We start from the raw sequence: 20020 nt of genomic DNA on the forward strand, positions 1-20020 counted from the left end.
CTTTAATTTTTTAATTAGAGTTCAGTTTAATCAATCAAATAGTATGTCTTATTTGGGCTGTTACCAAACAAATCAGTATCAACAAAATTCATCTTTGCAATGTAGAGGAAACACAGAAGCTGCATCTGAAGTGGAATAGATATATTTACCCACTGTTAATGCAGCTCTGAGGGATATGGAATACTTTAATCTGCAGTTACAAATGAATAAATAATGTTTTGATTCATAAAACGTTGAATACTGATGTTTAAAATTATTTTTAAAATTAAAATAAACACTGTAAATGTGAAATTAAAGCCACCAGTAGGTGGCATCAAGTCACTGTTAATAAGGGAGTCATCGAATCATTTAAACGGTTGATTTCATTCAGGAAAAAAGCACTATCATGTTGCTCAGAGACGCAAAACAGTGCTGTGGCTGTGTTTGGATATATATATAGTATATGTGTGTGTGTGTGTGTATGTATATGTATGTGTGTGTGTGTGTGTGTATATATATATATATACACTCACTGGCCACTTTATTAAGTACACCTTGCTAGATTTTGGTCCATATTGACATGATAGCATCACGCAGTTGCTGCAGATTTGTACAGATTTTGCACCACATCCCAAAGGTGATCTGTTGGATTGAGATCTGGTGACTGTGGAGGCCATTTGAGTAAAGTGAACTCATTGTCATGTTCAAGAAACCAGTCTGAGATGATTTGAGCTTTGTGACATGGTGCATTATCCTGATGGAAGTAGCCATCAGAAGATGGGTACACTGTAGTCATAAAGGGATGGACATGGTCAGCAACAATACTCAGGTAGGCTGTGGCATTTAAACGATACTCAGTTGGTACTAAGGGGCCCAAAGTGTGCCAAGAAGATATCCCCCACACCATTACACCACCACCACCAGCCTGAATCGTATCCATGCTTTCATGTTCTTTACGCCAAATTCTGACCCTACCATCTGAATGTCGCAGATGTCCTAGAATGAGCAGAAATCGAGACTCATCAGACCAGGCAACGTTTTTCTAATCTTCTATTGTCCAATTTTGGTGAGCCTGTGCGAATTGTAGCCTCCGTTTCCTGTTCTTAGCGGACAGGAGCGGCACCCGGTGTGGTCTTCTGCTGCTGTAGCCCATCTGCTTCAGGGTTCGACGTGTTGTGTGTACAGAGATGGTATTCTGCATACCTTGGTTGTAACAAGTGGTTATTTGAGTTACTTTTGCCTTTCTATCATCTCTAACCAGTCTGCCCATTCTCCTCTGACCTCTGACGTCAACAAGGCATTTTCGTCCACACAACTGCCGCTCACTGGATATTTTCTATTTTTCGGACCATTCTCTGTAAACCCTAGAGATGGTTGTGCGTGAAAATCCCAGTAGATCAGCAGTTTTTGAAATACTCAGACCAGCCTGTCTGGCAATCAATAAGTTACTGACTCTGTTATAAATCTTATAACGGGCCATGTTTGGATCTTCCATACAATAACACAAACCTCAAAAACAACACAAAAATGGGTCACTGAGCACAAAACCAAGCTTCTGCTGGCCATTCCAGTCCTCTGACCTGAACCCTGTAGACAATGAGTGAGGTGAACTGAAGAGAAGAAGCACCAACATGGAGCTGGAATCTGAAGGGTCTGGAGAGATTCTGGATGAAGGAATGGTCTCTGATCTCTTGTCAGGTGTTCTCTAACCTCATCAGGCATTATAGGAGAACGTTTAGAGCTGTTAAACTGGCAAATGGAGGTTTTAAAAAGTATTGAATAAAAGGGTGCCATTAATTATGGCCAATGTGTATTAGAGAAAAACATTTATTTCATAATGATATTTCTCCCCATTTTAAATTCTTATTATCCAATGAAAGGCTAGATTTTTGTGAATTTTTAAACTAAAAGATCAAAAGGATTAACAATGCAGATTAATTTTCACAGCCTTCTTTGATAATATTTACCAAGGGTGCCGATATTGTTGGCCATGACTGTATATATATATATGTGTGTGTGTGTGTGTGTGTGTGTGTGTGTGTGTGTGTGTATATATATATATATATAATTGAATATAATTGAAATGTGATGTCTGACTTTTTTAACAACATACTGGAAAGGAGGATGTCACTTGAATGTGTCAGCTTATACTTGTTAAATTGCGCCATCTGGCGGCATTTGTTTCTAATTTTATTTATGTATTTTTTAATGGTGACACATTGTATTAATTTATTCTTTCATTTTAATATAAAATCTTATATCTTAGCCACATTTGATTAATTTTAGTTATGTTAAATAGTAGCCAAATTGTACCAGTGTGTTTCATTGTTTTAATTGAGTTAAATTGTGGTCATGCTGTACTATTGTTCCCTCATTTTAATTGATTTAAATTAATTTATTTAGTTTATTTATTTCCATAAAATTTTGCCTATGTTGTATTCATTTAAGTGTTTTACTTCCATTAATTCATGGTCATGTTTACTAATTCATTCCCTCATTTTACTTTTGGGAACAAATTCTTAATTCATAAACACGAGAAATATTTTTTGTCCACATATCCGCATTTTAAATTACACATTGCTTCACACTATATTAATAAACATAATAATTTTAAAGGATTAATTTTTTTTTAATTTACAACATAACAGCACCGTTTTGTAACACTTACCTTTATCACTTATTTTTGATACACAGTATAATATGACCTCAAGGTATTCGTTTGTTTTTACACACATTGTTACACACGAAGCATTAAATGACTGTCAATTAGCGTATTTTTGGTAGCAGTTTTTTTTATGCACAGTTTTGCCATTAGTACTGTATGTTAAAAAAACAACATCTGTCTCAAGTCTGACAGCCGATTTCTGTCAGGTCCTTTGCGAAGCTCTTCAGCTCGCCGCATTTCACCTCCAGTGCGGATCCAGCCCCACATTCAGACTCGGACGGCCAGTGCTCAACCCACGTGTCCTTACCCAGAGAATACACATACCTGAGAGAGAAAACAACACCGAATTATGAAAAACGAACCATAATACGTACATTTTCTATGACTAACGCTGCTCACTTGTTGGACGTGCTCCCTGCATGCCAAACATCAGTGACAGGCCCAAAGATCAGATAGTCCTGACCCTCTCTCAAAGCAAGTCCTGTCCTACAGCTTGCATGAGAGAGGAACATCCTCCTTTCATTCTCGTTCAGGCCTTCCTCTGTCCCTACACAAACACAAATGGAGATCCTTGAGCCGGATGGCTGGTTACATGAGAAAATCAGACTCTAGTAGACGTACCCTCTTTGATAACCTGCACAATCTCCATCTCATACTGGTCATAGTGACTCTGGCTGACGCTGACTAGTTTGACCCTGTAGGCTGAAGAAAAGACACATTTGATGAGATGATGTGACATCATGATGGCTTTCCCCAAGAAACACATTCATTTGACAGAAGAAACACTCACCATGATGTAATCCATTGCACACAGCGGCCTTCCTCTGTTCTTTACTGAAAGACGAGGAGTCTTCCTTCATTACACAACAGTCACCTATGAAGGAAGGTTTATAACTGGTTAAAGGTAAGAAGTTGATTGAAAACACAAAATTAGTCCAGCTAAACTGACCCTGTGAGCAGCGACACACATCGTCTTTGCAGATCTGATCAAGCTGCTGTTTGTCTTCAGGAGGAGAGTAGAACCTGCTACAGCGTTTATCTGAAACAACAGATTTTTAATGCATAATGTTGCTAAAGTGCTCGAAAGTCATATACACCAAGAATTCCTTGAGAGTGAGTATATCATGGGCTAATTTTTATTTTTGGGTGAACTAACCCGTTAATAGCATGTTCGGTTGCTCAGAAAAGTAACAACACACTTCAATTTGATAACAGAAACAGTGTGATGTAAGTTAATTGCCAAAGTATTATGCTTATTGGTTTAGGTTAGCAGTGCACTTTAGCTAATTAAACGTGTACTAACCTTTGTTGTAGTATTGGTACACTGTGACAGTGGAGGGCTGAAGGAGTCCCACTTTAAATTTCTGATGCAGTCTGAATGAGATCTCATCTGTCTGAGTACTGGACACCTGTCCGGGACATTCAGACAAAGACAAACATTCAATGTTACCTTCATTTACATCATGTTAAACAAGTATGAACTATAAGGGTGGTTGTTAGGTTACCTTAAACAGGTGAATTATGAGGGATCCTCTGTCGCTCAGGTTGTCCACCACTTGGAAGTTGCTGATGTAGCGATCCACCGAATTTGTGAGCTAGAAAGTCACAACAGACATTATCACTTCTATAACCTAACAAGATGCCTTGCTCTTTTTAATTAGCAAAATGTGTGCCACATAAATAGACCCAGTTATAATTGATTCCAATAGAGCTTGATGTTAATATGTTGCTAAGCAAAAAGCACAACAATCTTGGCATAAAATACAAAGCACACACAAATGTTGGGTATAAAAAGTCCACTGGCATTAAATTATATATTTATTATAATATTTATAAATCAACTTTTTTCAACCATCTTGGATGTAGCTTTTTGCAATGCATTATGGGAATTCTCCACGATATTGAATTTGGCACAAAATTAGACTTCATGTTCCTCGAGACACTTTAGTTGTGATGCTGTCTAGGTAGACTACTACAACACAGTTAGCTAAAGAATTAGCTGCTTCCGCTAATGTAATCTCACATTATATCATGAGATTGGTCTTACCAACTCTAAATCTGAGTTTTCAGGCTCAAAGCCGGTCGGCAGGCTGATGTCCAGAATCGCCATCCTCACCTGGCGTCCCTCCAGAGCCCTTGGGGGTGCAAAGCAGTGAATTATGGGTACCGAACCAGTTTATTTAGCCAATTAAAAAATAAGATGTCTACCTATAACTGCTTACCTCACGTTGATATTGAGTCTGTATGACTTTTCTACATCTGATGAGGGTTTTTCTAAAATGGATTAAAGAGTAATCTTTTATTATAAGATCATTTTTGTTTTTTCACTTCCAAGAACTGAACATTTACATGTAATTTTACAGTACAATACTTTTCAATGTCCCAGTAGATTACAGTAGATCTATAAATGTCCCAGAGGAAGGATTTTACCATAGCATTTTTACAGTCTTTTTCCATTCAAATTAAGAAAATTTGTAATACTGTACATAGTAAAGAATCATAAAACAGAGCTGAGAACGCACCATTAGTCTCAGCGATGGAGACGTCCAGCTGAAAGCCGTTACACGTGCTGTTCTCATACACATCAGGAAGCTGGTGGTACACTGTCACTACCTGGGATTCATAGAGCACGACAGAGAAAGGTTTGGAACTAAATTAAGTCTTGATTTTATATTCTAATTCAATACTTTGGTGAAGATGTGGGGATGTAACACCTCTAAAACTCCCTTGCCCTTCCCAGAAGCCTCCACTGTGAATTTCTGGTCAAGAGGCACCTGGAAGAGATAATTAAACTGAGTTACTGTATTTCACTCCAAACTTCCTTTCTTTTAATCTATAGCATTATTATACTGCCACATGTCAAAAGTGCATTTTTGTAATGCAACTATGCATCCATGTAAAATCAGCATGAATCTCTCAGCTCACATGCACATGTTGCTTTACAACATTAAATACATAAATATTACACCAGCTTAGGGCTGCACGATACATCACATGCACTTGTCATGCGCATGCGTCAGTAAAGCCGGTTCTGTGATTAGTAATAAATCTCCATCACCTGTTTTCAAATGGAGTGGCTTTTAATACACTGAGCCGTGCCGTACCAACAAGCTATGCAATTCGCGCTCAGAATCGCAGATGAATCGCCTGCGATATTGAACGTCATATTGTGTAGCTTGTCAGTGAACTACGGCACGGCTCTGTGTATTAAATGCCGCTCCATTTTTTTCATAGTTTTGAAAAAATTGGTTTCTAATGAGTGGCTAAGTTGGACTAAAGAGGTTTTCTGGACATTAAACGTCATCATGACGAACAGGTAAACTCATCTACTTATTAATCTGCTTTACAGTCTCACTGTGTTTATAATCACACTTTTGCAAACTATTCTAACTCAAACTTTCAGGAAAATGTTTTTCCAGTAAAGGGGACATCGAATGCAAAATTCACTTTTACATGGTGCATATAAATGTGTCATAACAGTGTGTGGACACAACCACCCTACAATGATAAAAATGCATTCACTAATTTTAACCGGAGTATGTTGCAGACATTTCAAGTCCCTAAACTTGTGGAAAATTGGCATCCAATGTCCCCTTTACATAAAGACTGAAAGAGTTGTTGAAGCTTAATGGTGGTGACATTAATGTTGTGATCGTGGAGTCGCTTTTTACTTCTGGCGACTGTATTTAGGCTTGACAAGTCATAAAAGTTGTGTTCATTTGTAAAGTTTATCATCTGTAAGAATCACAGAATCATTTTCAGCAATAATCCAAAATTCAAAGGGAACCAGAGAGATGTGACTTCTGGTCTACAAAGAATCACGGCAACTCTCTATTCCTGTTCACTCTTAACCAATTAGTGTTCATGTAGCATTGGTCAGTCGTGGAAGCCTATTCTGATTGGTTGACACACAGTATCTGACCACGATAATTCCATAAAAGAGCTCTGTATATTTAAGAACGAATGTCCGGTTTTATGCAAGAGTGAAGGAAATTCAAACTCATGACTGTAATTTCACATTACAATAATGCATTTTTAACATTTGTCAGTATATTGCCATATTTGTCTATAAAAGAAAGTTTTGAAAGACTGGAGATCGCACCCGTGATGATCGGGCCACATATGCCACTTTTGGATTGAAGGTCCAGCGTACGTCACTGCGACCGGGAACACTGAGCTGCACCAACAGATTGAGGTCGTCAGGAGGAGGCCTCTTCACCAGGTACTCAGACAGGGCCTGTAGCACCACCATAGTGGACTGATGGGAGAAGAATTAGCATTAACGTACCTCAAATACAAATATGAGACCATTAGTGAAGGTTTTCTTGTGTTTTTTACCTGTGTAGAGCCGTATCCTCCTCCAATGCCACGCTTCTCGTTCAGCCATTGAAAGGGAACGGCTGCCTCTTCCATGTGGCCACCTTTGATCAGCGCTAACAACGCATAGCCAGTAGCTTCCAGTGTGAAGAAATAATTACCGGAGTCAGGCCAGTGGGTACGATCTGTTGACAGAAAATACAGATTAGAAAGACAAGAGCAAAAGCAGCAAGATATTTAGTTTGTTTCCAAAGGCTAAGTACCAGGCGAGGCTAAATTTAGTAGCATGCTCTTCATGCAGCCGTGGCTGGATACTGCTAAAGCGTAGCATGCTATAGCCGCTGTGTATGGCCTCGTCAGTCGGGGGAAATGCTCTCTCAGATACAACGCTGCTTTTCTGGACTTGTCCTGCAACAATTAAATGGAGAAAATAAAATCAGCACCACTGAACACTGAACTGGGCCTGGTAATACAACATGAATTAGTTTTGTACATTTGTTTACTTAATATTAGATATTCTGAGGAAACTGGGAAACACTTCAGGTATGAAGGATGCTGTGGGCTTTTTATTATTACTTTTTATTTATTTATTATTGGTGGATCTCCCTTCAGGATTGTGTGTACATTGAATAAGGTGCTTTTTTGTAAAAGCTGCTAAATATTATCCTAAAAAAAAAAAAAAAGTTTTGTTCAATAGCTAATGACCCGCCACCATTCCTAGCTCCTCCTCTCGTCCAGTCAGGATTCGGCCTTCTGTTTCTCTTTTGGGTCAGGCTAATTTCTCAAATGTGTACATTAAATTACTGAACATTAATGATCTCTGCAATACATTTATGTTGGTTCTGTTCTGTTACCCTAGGAGGGTTATTGCTGCTTCTCCATGCTCTTATCCATGCTAGGCTGCATGGATGCGCAAGGGTTCTTGCCCAGAACAGAACCATACCACCAATCCAAACTGTATTATTTAATTCTAATTCTAATTATTCAATTTATCTTTTTATCTTATTAATTTATTTAGCTTTTATTCTAATTATTTAATTTATCTATTGTTTAATTCAAAAAATGAAGTTACCTGTATGTCAAGGTCTGGCTCTTGGCAGTTAAAAGCATTTTGTGCCTCTGCCAAAGCAATAAGCACGAATGCGGTCAGAGACACTCTGGATTCAGAGCCGCGCAGGCCTCCCTGTATCAACACAACATACATACAATGTATTAGTACTGTACCCTTTCATTGATTACTCCAATTACTCCAATCACAGTTATGGACTCTCACCGTCATACTGGTGTCGTAGACAGGATTGTCCTCCTGAAAGGATCCATCAGGACGCTGTTTATTCTTGAGGAGGTACACCAGAGGGCCACACAGATGCTTCTCATTGACGCTAATAAATGATTTTGCCATGGAGAAAACCTTCACCACGTATGCAGTGATCCTGAGATGGACATAAACGTAAAAACAGATGAACTCTGCAGGGAAATGTTCAACAAGCTGTAATCAATAATGTGTCGGCATTAATACCATGTGCTGGTGCCTTCTTTGGCGTAGGGAGGATATGAGTCATCCTTTTTTCGATAATTAAGTTGATTTTCATACCCTGAGTATGAAAAAATAATTTATTGGATAAATATCTGAAGGAATGGTGATGCTCGTCACTATTTGAGTCTCATTGCACCTGTCTGGATGTATTTGATGGCCTCTTGTCTGCGTTCTATTCCCACAGCGTCCCAGTTTCCACTGCGGTCCAGGTAATGGGTGGCAATGAGGGGCAGCGTGATTCTGGCCAGGTTCTGCTCCACACACCCGCCGGGCATCCGGATCAACGCTGCCAGAGAGTCCTTCGTAATGGAGTTATCAATGCTGTCTGCCAGCAAATTACCTAAAGAAATTATATTTAAAAAACAAACTGGGAAATTCTTGACAGCTGACATATTAGAACGACAATCAAATACCTATAATGTAATTGAGAGTTAATACTCAATTACTGTAATATTATGAATATGACTTAATAAAAAATGTCAAACCTCTGACATTGACAAATGTCTCCGGCAGAGATTTTGGCACAACGGCGTCCAACTGCATCTTCTCCACTTCTATCTGCTGTCTACCAACTGAGATGAAGGAAACAACAACAAATATATAAACAATATATATACATATAACAAATTAAATAGAAATAGAAATTCCCTAGTGTTTTGAGTAAAAGCACTTTATAATTAAAATGCATTATATAAATGAAAGCATATAATTAATGAATTACACACAAATATGCATAGATAGATAGATAAATAGATAACACATGAATAATACAAATATACACAAAACTACATCATATATTTTCATGTGTATTGTTTATATATATATATATATATATATATATATATATATATTCATACAGCAGTTCTTTCTGGTCCTCGAATCTGATTGGCTGAGAGGAGTGCGATATTATAGTGATAACAGGAGTCCAACCGTTTCACTGTTTGTATCAATCCTCTCTCAGTATTTCTCACAGTGAGTGTTCAACTTTGGGTAAAACTTAGTCACTTTTTAGTCAGCTAACCAATCACAGTGGAGGAGGGGCGGGACTAATAACATCACACCCTGCTTGTACTAGGACTGGACAACAATGGAGAAGTTAATATTGCTTGTCTTCGAGTATTTATGTCTTTACCAGATGGAATTGCCGACAATAATATTGCTGACAATAATAAATATTCTTATTAGGAATAAAACTGACTCTTTTTTTGTTTGTTTGTTTTGTTGTGCATAGTGCTACTACATTTTAATGTTGGTCATTTGGTAATTTGTTGTTGAAGAATTAGCCTTATTAAATTAACTATTATTTATAAGCTTTTTTTTTCCTTCTGGGACCTGTAATGCAGGAATTTTGATCAATATCGATAATTAAACAATATTTTACAGAATGTGTTTTTGTGCTGGCACCTTGGCTGGTTTAGGCCTGTCATGGATAAATAATGATGACAATAATACCACCAGTAGGTGGCAGCAAGTCCCTGTTTTAATAAGTGATTTATTGAATCATTCAAAACAAACTATTTATTCAAAACGACTGATTCAATTAGAAACTAAACAAGTGAGTCCATCTGAATGGACCGTTGAATCACTGGCTCACTCAATTCATTCAAAAACTGATTATATTAAAGGAACGAAATACCGTGTTGCTCGGCACTGGTGTATAAAATTAATAGCACATTTGTGCTTGCGCACGTGTTGAGATTCAAGAAAAGTACATTGCTTGTGCAGTGAATATAAAAACAAACTCATACATATTTTTTCCTTCATTGCGCAGTGAATGCTTTTGGACTCTCAAGACGTGTTTTTGTTTGTTTTTTGCAAAGTCGATGACTCGATAATGTTAGCTTTCCTATCGTCTCTCAGTCCATCACAGTCACACATACAGCACAATAACATAATATCAGGGGAATGACTTTAAATTCTAACGTTAATCAAGGACAAATCATAACTTCTGTTGTCTTATTAAAGAACTTCAAAACTTGCGCTTGAACCATCTTGCGCGAAAAATGACAAAATTACTTCAGCTTGTGCGCAGCTTGTTATAGTGCCGAGTTCTGATTGGCCAATTGCCGTTATTTAGTTCATGAATTATCATAAGTAGAGTATTGTAACATTTAATTTGCATGGTAAGTTTTAAATCTAAAGGGTATGGTTAGGGGGATGGTTGTTTTACAGAGGGGATGTTTTTGTCATTTTGCATCCCCCTGCATCCCCCCCCCCTCAATTCGAGCCCTGGTTTTGGGTAAATCTAACGCGTAGTCTTTGGTCTCATTAATCTATTATTTATTCCAGAGAAAATAATTTTCGGTGAGGGCAAAATCTTAGCATCAGTGCGCTGCCTTTGTACTTTTGACTGAATTGCTTAGAAACTTTTATGATGGTTGTTGTTGTTGTTTATTAAATATTATTATTCAATAAATAATATTTTATATAAATAATAGCATTTAATAGTAGTATTTAGTATTTAGAAATGTGTGTGTGTTCGTGATGGTGATTTTACATTAGATGGCGTCGACAGAGTATTAAAGACTGAAACTGTTGTAAATAAGGAAGTTATTTTTACTTTCACTGATCGGTGCTGTCATCAGAAATCACCCTTAACCGATGAAAGCAAAGTATGACAAAGAGTTCTTTCCTCAGCAGACATAATGTTTTATTTTGAATAAGAGATTGAGCTAAAGAATGAATGCTGTATCAGATGCAGGTAATCACATTTGCTCAGTCCAACAGTCTCTCACAATACTTTACATAATACTGTGAGCTTCTAATACAGTAATGCAATAAACTTAATGTTCCTTTGTTACTAAAGTGATGTTTTCAAATTAGTAACGGAGGCTGGGGCTCATCTGTTAAACTGTCAACTTCAGATTTGAATCTGTTGCGGAAGTAGTTCTGCACAAAAGAGGGTTTTAAAAACATTCCGTTGTTGTCTCTTTGTAATTTACACACTTGTGCCATTGAACTGTCATAGAAACACAATATCATACTCGTAGCTGTGCGACATGGCGATATATCAGCCGTGCTGAAATACAGCCATATCACATGGTTACGAGTGTGATATGTAAGCGATAATCAACGGCATGCCATGCATTAAAGGATTTTAATGCACGACGTGGAGGCAAAGAACCACCTGACGCGAAGCACATTTAAAATCCTTTAATGCACGGCAAGCCATTGATTATCCCGCTTATTCCATGGTCATTTGCCACGTTATAGACAAGTTAAAACTAGTATTGCTAGACTTTGCATTTTGGTAGAGAATGAAAATAGGGTTGAAGTCAGTATTTGACACCAATTTGACGTTGACTTAACATTGGATTTTGGTTTCACAAACTAAAAACAACAAATATCAACGTCAGCTGACGTCAGTATTGGACATAAAATGAACACTAACATTAGACATGCAAAAATAAAGTAGGCTACCCAGAGCCGTCCTTTGGGCGGTGCAACTGGTACGGTCGCACCGGACCCCATGCTTGTCGAACGGACCGAGGCCCCGCATCAGCTAAGGACGGCCCTAATGCTACCTATGAAATATAAATTTTTATTTATTTTAGTTTGCAATTGTTTTACAACATATGGCTACTACTGTCATTATTATTATTATTATATTCTAATTTGTTTGGCTTCCTAAACACCAGTGTGAATGTAATTTAGACTGAGACAGTATACCACAAATAAAAAGAGGGTTGAGTCCCCTTTAAAGTTCAGGTACAAGTCGATTCACTGACTTTTTTTTTTACCCAAAATAATAGTTCACCCAAAAATGAAAATTCTGTCATTAATTACTCACCCTCATGTCGTTCTAAACCCGTAAGACCTTCGTTCATCTTCAGAACACAAATTAAGATATTCTTGATGCATTCTGAGAGCTCGCTGACCCTCCCATAGACAGCAATGATAATTAATAATAATTAACACGATCAAGGTCCAGAAATGAAGCAAGGAGATCAGTAAAATACTCCATGTGACATTGACAATTTTACGAAGCTATGAGAATAGATTCTGTATGCAATATCGCCACAATAGCGCCACTTCGGAGAGCATTCACTGAACGTAAACAGCGTATGCTGTTCTGTGTCAGCTGTGTCATGTGGATTAATGATGTGGATTAATGACTGCGCCAGGCATAATTAATGACAGAATTTTCATTTTTGGGTGAACTATCCCTTTAAGAATCATAAGTTGGAGCTCTTAACTTTGAACTCTCAATGTGCACTAGATAGAATAATTTAACTTTAAAATTTACAAAATTTTATTTTTTTCCCAATTCTTCATTTGTCTTCTTTTCTTTTTAAATATCGCAATAAATATTGTATCATGGACTTCATATCGCAATAATATCGTATTGCGAGATTTTGATATCGTTACATCCCTATTAAAGACCCATTTATATTGTGTTATGTAGTTATATATAATTATTATTTTATTAAATATTGATACCTTAAATCTTATTAAATTTATACTGTTATATAAAACTGGCTTTTTAAAAATTATTTAATAGATTTTTTTGCCATTACATTGATCGCATTTAAACTCATTATTTCCAGCCAGTCTTACCGCTGTCTCCTTTCTCAGAGGGGTTCAGCACAAAGCTCCTCACTTTAATTGTCTGGATGCCTTCGACCTAAAACACAAGATTTATCATCATATGCCATTACCACACAGTTATTGCACCAACTTAATTTAAAAAAACAACATGTACCATGTAACATATCTAACATATTTTCAATATAATGCGTGAGGTTTTAGGAGCTCACTTACTACCACACGCAGATTCTTCCTCACAGCATCCTGCCCCATGAAGGAGGCCGCGACGGCTGTGACCTGTAGAGGGAGCTCTCCTGTTTTCAGAGGGATGATGGTGTATGAAATCAGCTTGGAAGAGCCGGCTGGTACAGAAATCTGCTGCCTGTGCTGTCCACTAAATGCAACGCTGCACATGTCCTCTGTCTTCTCCAGAATCACTATGACCTGCAAACAGACACAGTGTTCAAGTCAGGACACAAATAAACTAAAGAGTGGTTGTTGTGTGATGTTGTGAAACTGACCTCCAGTTTTGAGTTCCTGTAGTTGTGCACCACAGCTTTGATTTCCACATGTTCATTTCTGGACACTGAGTGAGGCAGCCGCAGATCTATGAAGAAAGACTTTGACGCCCGGACGTTATACGGTTCAGCTACACAGAAACCTGTAAGACGGTCACAAACCAGGAATGATCTCATTCTCAGGGGCAATCATTTTGACATTTTTACTTTTTAATACAGTTTTAAAGCTACTAAAATGATACAGTCAAATGCTTTTTATTTATTTTTCTTGTCAATGTTGTTGTTAGTATTTTTAAACACAATTAAACATGATTAAAATATTTGTAATTCATATGCAAAAATGCTTGACGTAGAATTAAAAGCTAAATAATTCATAATAAAATATTTGTAATTCATATGTAGATATATTCTACGTGTTGCATTAAAAGCTAAATAACTATTAATAAAAGTATTTGCAATTCATATGCAGATAGAGTTGACATGTCGTTTTAAAAGCTAAATAACTATAATAAAAATATTCATTATGTATTCAAAGGAAATTAATTGAATGAATGAATGAATGAATGAATGAATGATGCATTTATATAGCAAATTATTAATAATAAAATGTAACAATAAATATTAAATAATAAAATGTGTAATTCCTTTGTAAATAAACATTTTGAATTAAAAGCTAAATAACTATTAATAAAAATCATTTTTAATTAATATGCAGAAATGCTTGACATGTAGTATTAAAAGCTAAATAATTAATGATAAAATATTTGTAATTCATATGTAGATATATTCAACATGTTGCATTTTAAGCTTAACAACTGTTAATAAAAATATTTGCAATTCAGATAGACTTGACGTAGCATTAAAAGCTAAATACCTAATATCAAAATATTCATAATTCATATGCAGAAATGCTGTAGAATTGAAAGCTAAACAATTATTAATAAAATATACATTCATGAAAAATATTTTAAAATATATACATTCATGAAAAATATTTTAAAATATATAAATTCATGATGTTGCTTTAAAATCTAAATAAATATTCATAGTTCATATGCAGAAGTGCTTGACATTTAGAATGAAAAGATAAATAATTCTTAAAATACGTAATTCATGACAAGTAGCATTAAAATATAAATAAATGTTCATATATTTATAGTTCATATGTGAAAATGCTCAAAGTGCACTATTAAAAGTTAAATAATTATTTAAATGCTCTATTTTAAAAATTAAAAGCTAAATAATGTAATTATTAATAAAATATACATAATTCATTTTAAATGTAGCATTAAAATCTAAATAAATGCTGTTATTATTATATTTACAGTTCATATGCAAAAATGCTCATCATGTACTATGAAAAGTTAAATAATAATTATTAAAATATGCATAATTCATATGCAGAAATTGTTGACATGTAGTATTAAAAGCTAAATCATTATTAATAAAATATTTGAAATTCATATCTTTTGATAAAATCATTTAAAATGGATTCTGCATATCAGTTACAGGACACTTAAAACACATAAAAACAATCTGTATCAGTTGTAAGAAAACAATATCGGCTATATTCTATTCTAGTTTATAGAACTTGTATAAAAGCAATTGTGCTCTGTTGTTTGGCTGCACTAAAAAAGGAGTGCAAGAAATTTAAGAAGGTCTGCCACACAGACAGATGAGTGGAGCCCTTTACCCGTCTGAGGTGAAGCACTGACGGCTAGAAACCCCCACTGAGTGATGCTGTCAGGAAGAACGGTGTTTACTGGAAATACAGCCAACCTGGAATCAAAGCATGGAGAGACACTTGCATCACTGAACATGATAAAAATGAGAGGTCTATACCGAATCGAAGGCCAAACTCCTACCCATCAGACTTGGTGACGCTGGGTAGCCTGATGTCGGTCCACAGCCACGACTCGAAGAACTTGCTGCGCACGTAAATGTCCTCTAAGTCAGCTAAATCATCTTCCTCAAACTCTACCACCTCCTCTTCTTCTTCTTCTTCTTCAACATAACTGTCCTCACGCGCTGAATGGATAGAATGTCCCGGATGCCTAGCAACACTTGAAATAAGAAAAAATCGTTCAACAGGTTCCACAAAATAATAATCCACATGAAACTTGTGGATGCTGGTGGTGGGTACAGGGGTGGGGGTTGGTGGAGGGGTGGTTGTCGGAGGTCTGGTAACGACACCGAGCTCCTCCCCTCTGTACTCCGCACAACAGCGAAGGAAAGCCAACACGCAGCTCCAGTCCTCGGTGATGTAGAGGGAGCGACGGTAGCAGGAATACGGCATGGGAATCTCCCTCATGCCGTCCACACAACATCTCTGCAGGAACTCATCAGAATATACCTTCTCTGAGAGAAAAGAACATGCTTAGGATAACCTAGCACACTAGCTTACCTTTCACTAGAGCTTTTGCTAACACTTTCATATCTCCACTTCTCTAACAAACTGTACCATACCAAATTTTCAAGGATTTCTAATGAGGACGGCGTCTTACCTAGTTGCTCTCTAAGCTGCAGTTTGGCAGCAGAACGTCGTCTTCTAGATCTATTGGAGCAATCTATTCCAAACAAACCAAAGAAAATACATTGTTAAAATGAAAGGTTCTCTATTGGTATTGATGGTTCCATGAAGAACCTTTAACATCCATAGAATCTTTCCAATGCACAAAAGTTTCTTTATAGTTGAAAAAGGTTCCTCAAATTTAATGGATAATAAATGGATCTGTTTGTTGAAAGGTTCTTTGGGAAACCAAAAATGGGTCTTCTATGGGAGTTGACTGGATTGGTAAAATGGGGCATTTTGAACTAGACTGACTGCAAGTTTGTAGTTACAATCGCAATGAAGAGGATCGACATTTTGTCCGAGTAATCAACTAGTTGGAAACCAAGAAGGCAACTGGAATGTGGATCCCGAAGTTCACCCTCCAGCGCATCAAAACATAATCCCAATGATATTTGGTATCAATGCCGTAACAATGCATTAACCTTAACCGACTATAAATAATTTTGTTAACTATCTGCAAAATTAAAAAAAAGGCTGTATAACGTAAAGCTATATGTCTAATAGTTAACATTAATTTATTAACTAATAGCATGTGCAATGTATGCCAGTTTACTGGCAAAGAAATATATTCCTTCAGGATTTTTGATGATACATTTGTAATTTTGGAATTAAAATTTAAAACCATTTGATTTTGTGTTGCTAGCCTATCCTCATTATAAACTTCTGGTCAATAGTTTGGGGTCAGTATGATTTTATTATAAAGAAATTAATACTTATATTCACCAAGGTGGCATTAAAATGATCAAAAGTGAGAGTAAATATGTTTATAAAGTTACAAAAGATTTCTACCTCGAATAAATGCCAGTAGAAATCAAAGAATCTTGAGTAAAAATTGAAAACTGAATAATGAGACAAGCTTCCATAGTAATGACATTTATTTTAGAAGAAATATATTAAGTGTTAATGCTGTGTATGCATGTGAAGGACCTTTTTTGTAGTCCGTGTATCCTCCTGTGCTGGAATGAAACATCAGTCCTGCGTCACTGAAAACACCCATATTATTCCTGCCTCCTCCTGCGGTGCAGCCCATATCACCCTGACCCACCACCTCCCACACCTGAATCAAAGAGATATGAGGATCCACGAGGCTCTGGAGAAGTTTCTGGAGTGAAAACTACATCATCACTCACCTTCTTCTGCGTCAGACGGTTTTTACTCAACAGGAAGATGGCATTATCCACAGCAACCAGGCTGACCTTTGCCCCCGGGTCTCCTTTCACTTCAAGTGTAATGCTGCTGCCTGGTGAGTATGAATTGAGTTTTTCTCCTTCCACTGGACCCACACTGAGCTAATGCAAATGACAAATACAAAAAAAAATAATATACTTATTTAACTTAAAGGTGCAGTAGGACATCTTGGAAAATGCTAACTTTAGCCTGATAGCACCGAAAGCGTACGCGCCCCCCCCCTGCAAATCGCCGTCCAAAACCACGCCCCTTGAACGCAAACAGGGTGCGCAGAGGTATGCACATGTTGACAGACAGGTAGGAAAGCCTCTCATAATGTTCGGACCGAACATTTTGATTGAACGAACATTTCTTGGTCCTATGCCTCCCACATTAATACATTTAAATACATTTAGACCACTTGACTTAATGATTGCTCTCAGGAAGTGAAGAGACTTTCAACCAGCATAACAAAAAAAAATCTGAAGACAATCACCTATTGCACTTTTAAATAATGCTTTTTAAACTTATTTTGGACAAAGTAATCATTGTGGGGTTTTTTTGTTTTTGTTTTTCAAAGTAATCCTTGTGAAAGTAAAGTAAAGCCAGAGGCGGACATATCTATGAGATATTTTGGAACTAATATAATAAGTATTATGTTCATAGGTCTTTAATATTACTATTAATATTACTGCAACTCTGAAATTTTTCTTTTTTAGTATTTTTACTATTTTTGTGTTATTTAATTATAATTTATTTAATAATTTATATACACTAAAATTCAAAAGGTCACAAAATGTTTTATACATTCACCAAGGCTGTATTTATTTGATGAAAAAATACAGTAAAAGTAGCAACACTGTGAAATATTACTTCAATTTATAACAACTGTTTTCTATTTCAATATATTATAAAATCTAATTTATTCATGTAATGCAAAGCTGGATTTTCAGAATCACTGCTTCAGTGTCACATGATCCTTCAGAAATCATTCTAATATGTTGATTTGCTGCTCAAGAAACATTTATTATTATCAATGCTGCTAAATAATCTTGTGGAAACGGAAACATTTCTTAAGTGTTTCACTGAAACATTTCTCGATTAATTAAAAAAAAAAAACAGTATTTCTTTGAAATAAAAATACTTTTTCATTATAAATGTATTTACTCTCACTTTTGATCAGCTTAATGCATCCTAGTTGAATAAAATTATTTTTTTATCTGCATGGTAACATTTAGAAAATGTATTTCTTTTCTTTGCCTTTTTTTATTCTCTTTTTTAAACCTTCTGATTTTTTCTTATCAAAAACATGTGAACAAGTGAATTGGGAAAAAGATAAATGTACATGTTTTTTTTTTGTATTATTATTTATAATTTTTTGGGCATTTTTTGTCTTTACTGTGATAGGACAGATAAGAATATAAGAATTGACAGGAAGCGGGGGGCAGGTTCGGGAAAGGTCCTCGAGCCCGTAGCGCAATGGCACTGTATGTCGGTGTGCTGCCCACAAGGCTATCGGCGCCGACAATAAACGTACGTGTTTTTAACAAAATTCAAATTGGCTGCCATATAATAAGGCCAAGATTATTCCCCAAATTGTCCCATAAAGCGCTAGAATGTGCATCTTTCCTGTTAATTGGTCACGGACGTCACGTGAACTCACCGAACCAACACACCGGTCCTCCACATCCACAAACACAGAGTCTGCCACCACTTCCGCACTGTGTTGCCATGGCAAAATGTAGTAGGCCACAAAGCGAAACGCAGGTAGCATTTCTGAGGTAATCAGCAGAGGAATGTTTATGATGACCAGGTCTTTAACATTCATCCTTCCAGCGTGGATAATGTTTCCTTTACTTAACACCTACAGAAACAATCATCAGTGTATTTAATACAGAGATTCCAGTCATTCTTATAATCTCACAAAATGTTCCCAGTCACAAACTCACGACATATGCCAGTTGCTCCACAAGGTTTCTTCGTTCTGGTGGGATAGATCTGATATGAGCTTGGATGTTGAGTGAGCCGCCCACCACGAATGGACTGTTGCCCACTGAGATGTGCAGGTAGCTCCTGTAGTCATTAAAAGAGGCATATGGCTCCAAACGCATCTCTTGAACAGCCTGCTGTTCTGGTTTCAGTGAAGGATCTGCTGTCTCCACCTATATAGGAATACAGTATATTCGAATATAAGAATACAATATTCATCAGACAGGTGTAACAAAATTTTCTATTGTTTCTGTATGTGTGTGACTTACCTTCACTATCTGTGCATCACCATATGAGCTGTACTTCTCAGGCATGTTGATGGAGACTTTGATGGTGCCTCTGTGTACCGTGACTGGGCTTTCAAGAAAGCTGATTTTAACAGGAATATTATGGACTGGAGATCCGTCATGGTCACTCACGGTAACCTAAAAAGCAAAACAAATTCACTAATATCAACAATGCAGTCATGGCATTGGGTTAGATTATTGGTTGGATAGTTTACCCAAAAATTAACACTGCATTTACAAAAAAAAATTAAACACACACACACACAGAAATACAGCAGATAGATAGATAGATAGATAGATAGATAGATAGATAGATAGATAGATAGATAGATAGATAGATAGATAGATAGATAGATAGATAGATAGATAGATAGATAGATAGATAGATAGAACTCCTGTTTACTCTGAATACTGAAGCCTGATTTGTTCACGTAGCTTCACAAACAAATGGCGCTTAAAACC

At 36.5% G+C, this 20020-nt stretch overlaps 1 protein-coding gene across 1 annotated transcript in view; it reads right to left on the reverse strand.

Annotated features, from left to right (window-relative positions):
• Positions 1 to 2620: 2620 nt before the first annotated feature.
• The window catches only part of c3b.2 (complement component c3b, tandem duplicate 2), a 31494-nt gene continuing 14094 nt past the window's right edge, over positions 2621 to 20020 (reverse strand). Inside the window, exons 12-41 of the mRNA XM_079413421.1 lie at positions 19541 to 19696; positions 19232 to 19444; positions 18946 to 19146; positions 17246 to 17404; positions 17043 to 17172; positions 16048 to 16110; positions 15409 to 15901; positions 15237 to 15322; positions 13547 to 13686; positions 13260 to 13469; positions 13056 to 13122; positions 8984 to 9070; positions 8635 to 8838; positions 8481 to 8556; positions 8235 to 8394; positions 8034 to 8144; positions 7225 to 7369; positions 6983 to 7146; positions 6747 to 6902; positions 5359 to 5418; positions 5167 to 5257; positions 4867 to 4918; positions 4692 to 4779; positions 4150 to 4239; positions 3948 to 4053; positions 3594 to 3683; positions 3435 to 3518; positions 3266 to 3346; positions 3044 to 3191; positions 2621 to 2968 (exon numbers count right to left, since the gene is read on the reverse strand). Coding sequence (XP_079269547.1) covers positions 2824 to 2968; positions 3044 to 3191; positions 3266 to 3346; positions 3435 to 3518; positions 3594 to 3683; positions 3948 to 4053; positions 4150 to 4239; positions 4692 to 4779; positions 4867 to 4918; positions 5167 to 5257; positions 5359 to 5418; positions 6747 to 6902; positions 6983 to 7146; positions 7225 to 7369; positions 8034 to 8144; positions 8235 to 8394; positions 8481 to 8556; positions 8635 to 8838; positions 8984 to 9070; positions 13056 to 13122; positions 13260 to 13469; positions 13547 to 13686; positions 15237 to 15322; positions 15409 to 15901; positions 16048 to 16110; positions 17043 to 17172; positions 17246 to 17404; positions 18946 to 19146; positions 19232 to 19444; positions 19541 to 19696 — 4056 coding nt within the window. The 3' untranslated portion in view covers positions 2621 to 2823. The remainder of the gene's footprint in view (positions 2969 to 3043; positions 3192 to 3265; positions 3347 to 3434; positions 3519 to 3593; positions 3684 to 3947; positions 4054 to 4149; positions 4240 to 4691; positions 4780 to 4866; positions 4919 to 5166; positions 5258 to 5358; positions 5419 to 6746; positions 6903 to 6982; positions 7147 to 7224; positions 7370 to 8033; positions 8145 to 8234; positions 8395 to 8480; positions 8557 to 8634; positions 8839 to 8983; positions 9071 to 13055; positions 13123 to 13259; positions 13470 to 13546; positions 13687 to 15236; positions 15323 to 15408; positions 15902 to 16047; positions 16111 to 17042; positions 17173 to 17245; positions 17405 to 18945; positions 19147 to 19231; positions 19445 to 19540; positions 19697 to 20020) is intronic.

This window comes from Barbus barbus (assembly GCF_936440315.1).
Source record: "Barbus barbus genome assembly, chromosome: 49".
Lineage (NCBI taxonomy): Eukaryota > Metazoa > Chordata > Actinopteri > Cypriniformes > Cyprinidae > Barbus > Barbus barbus.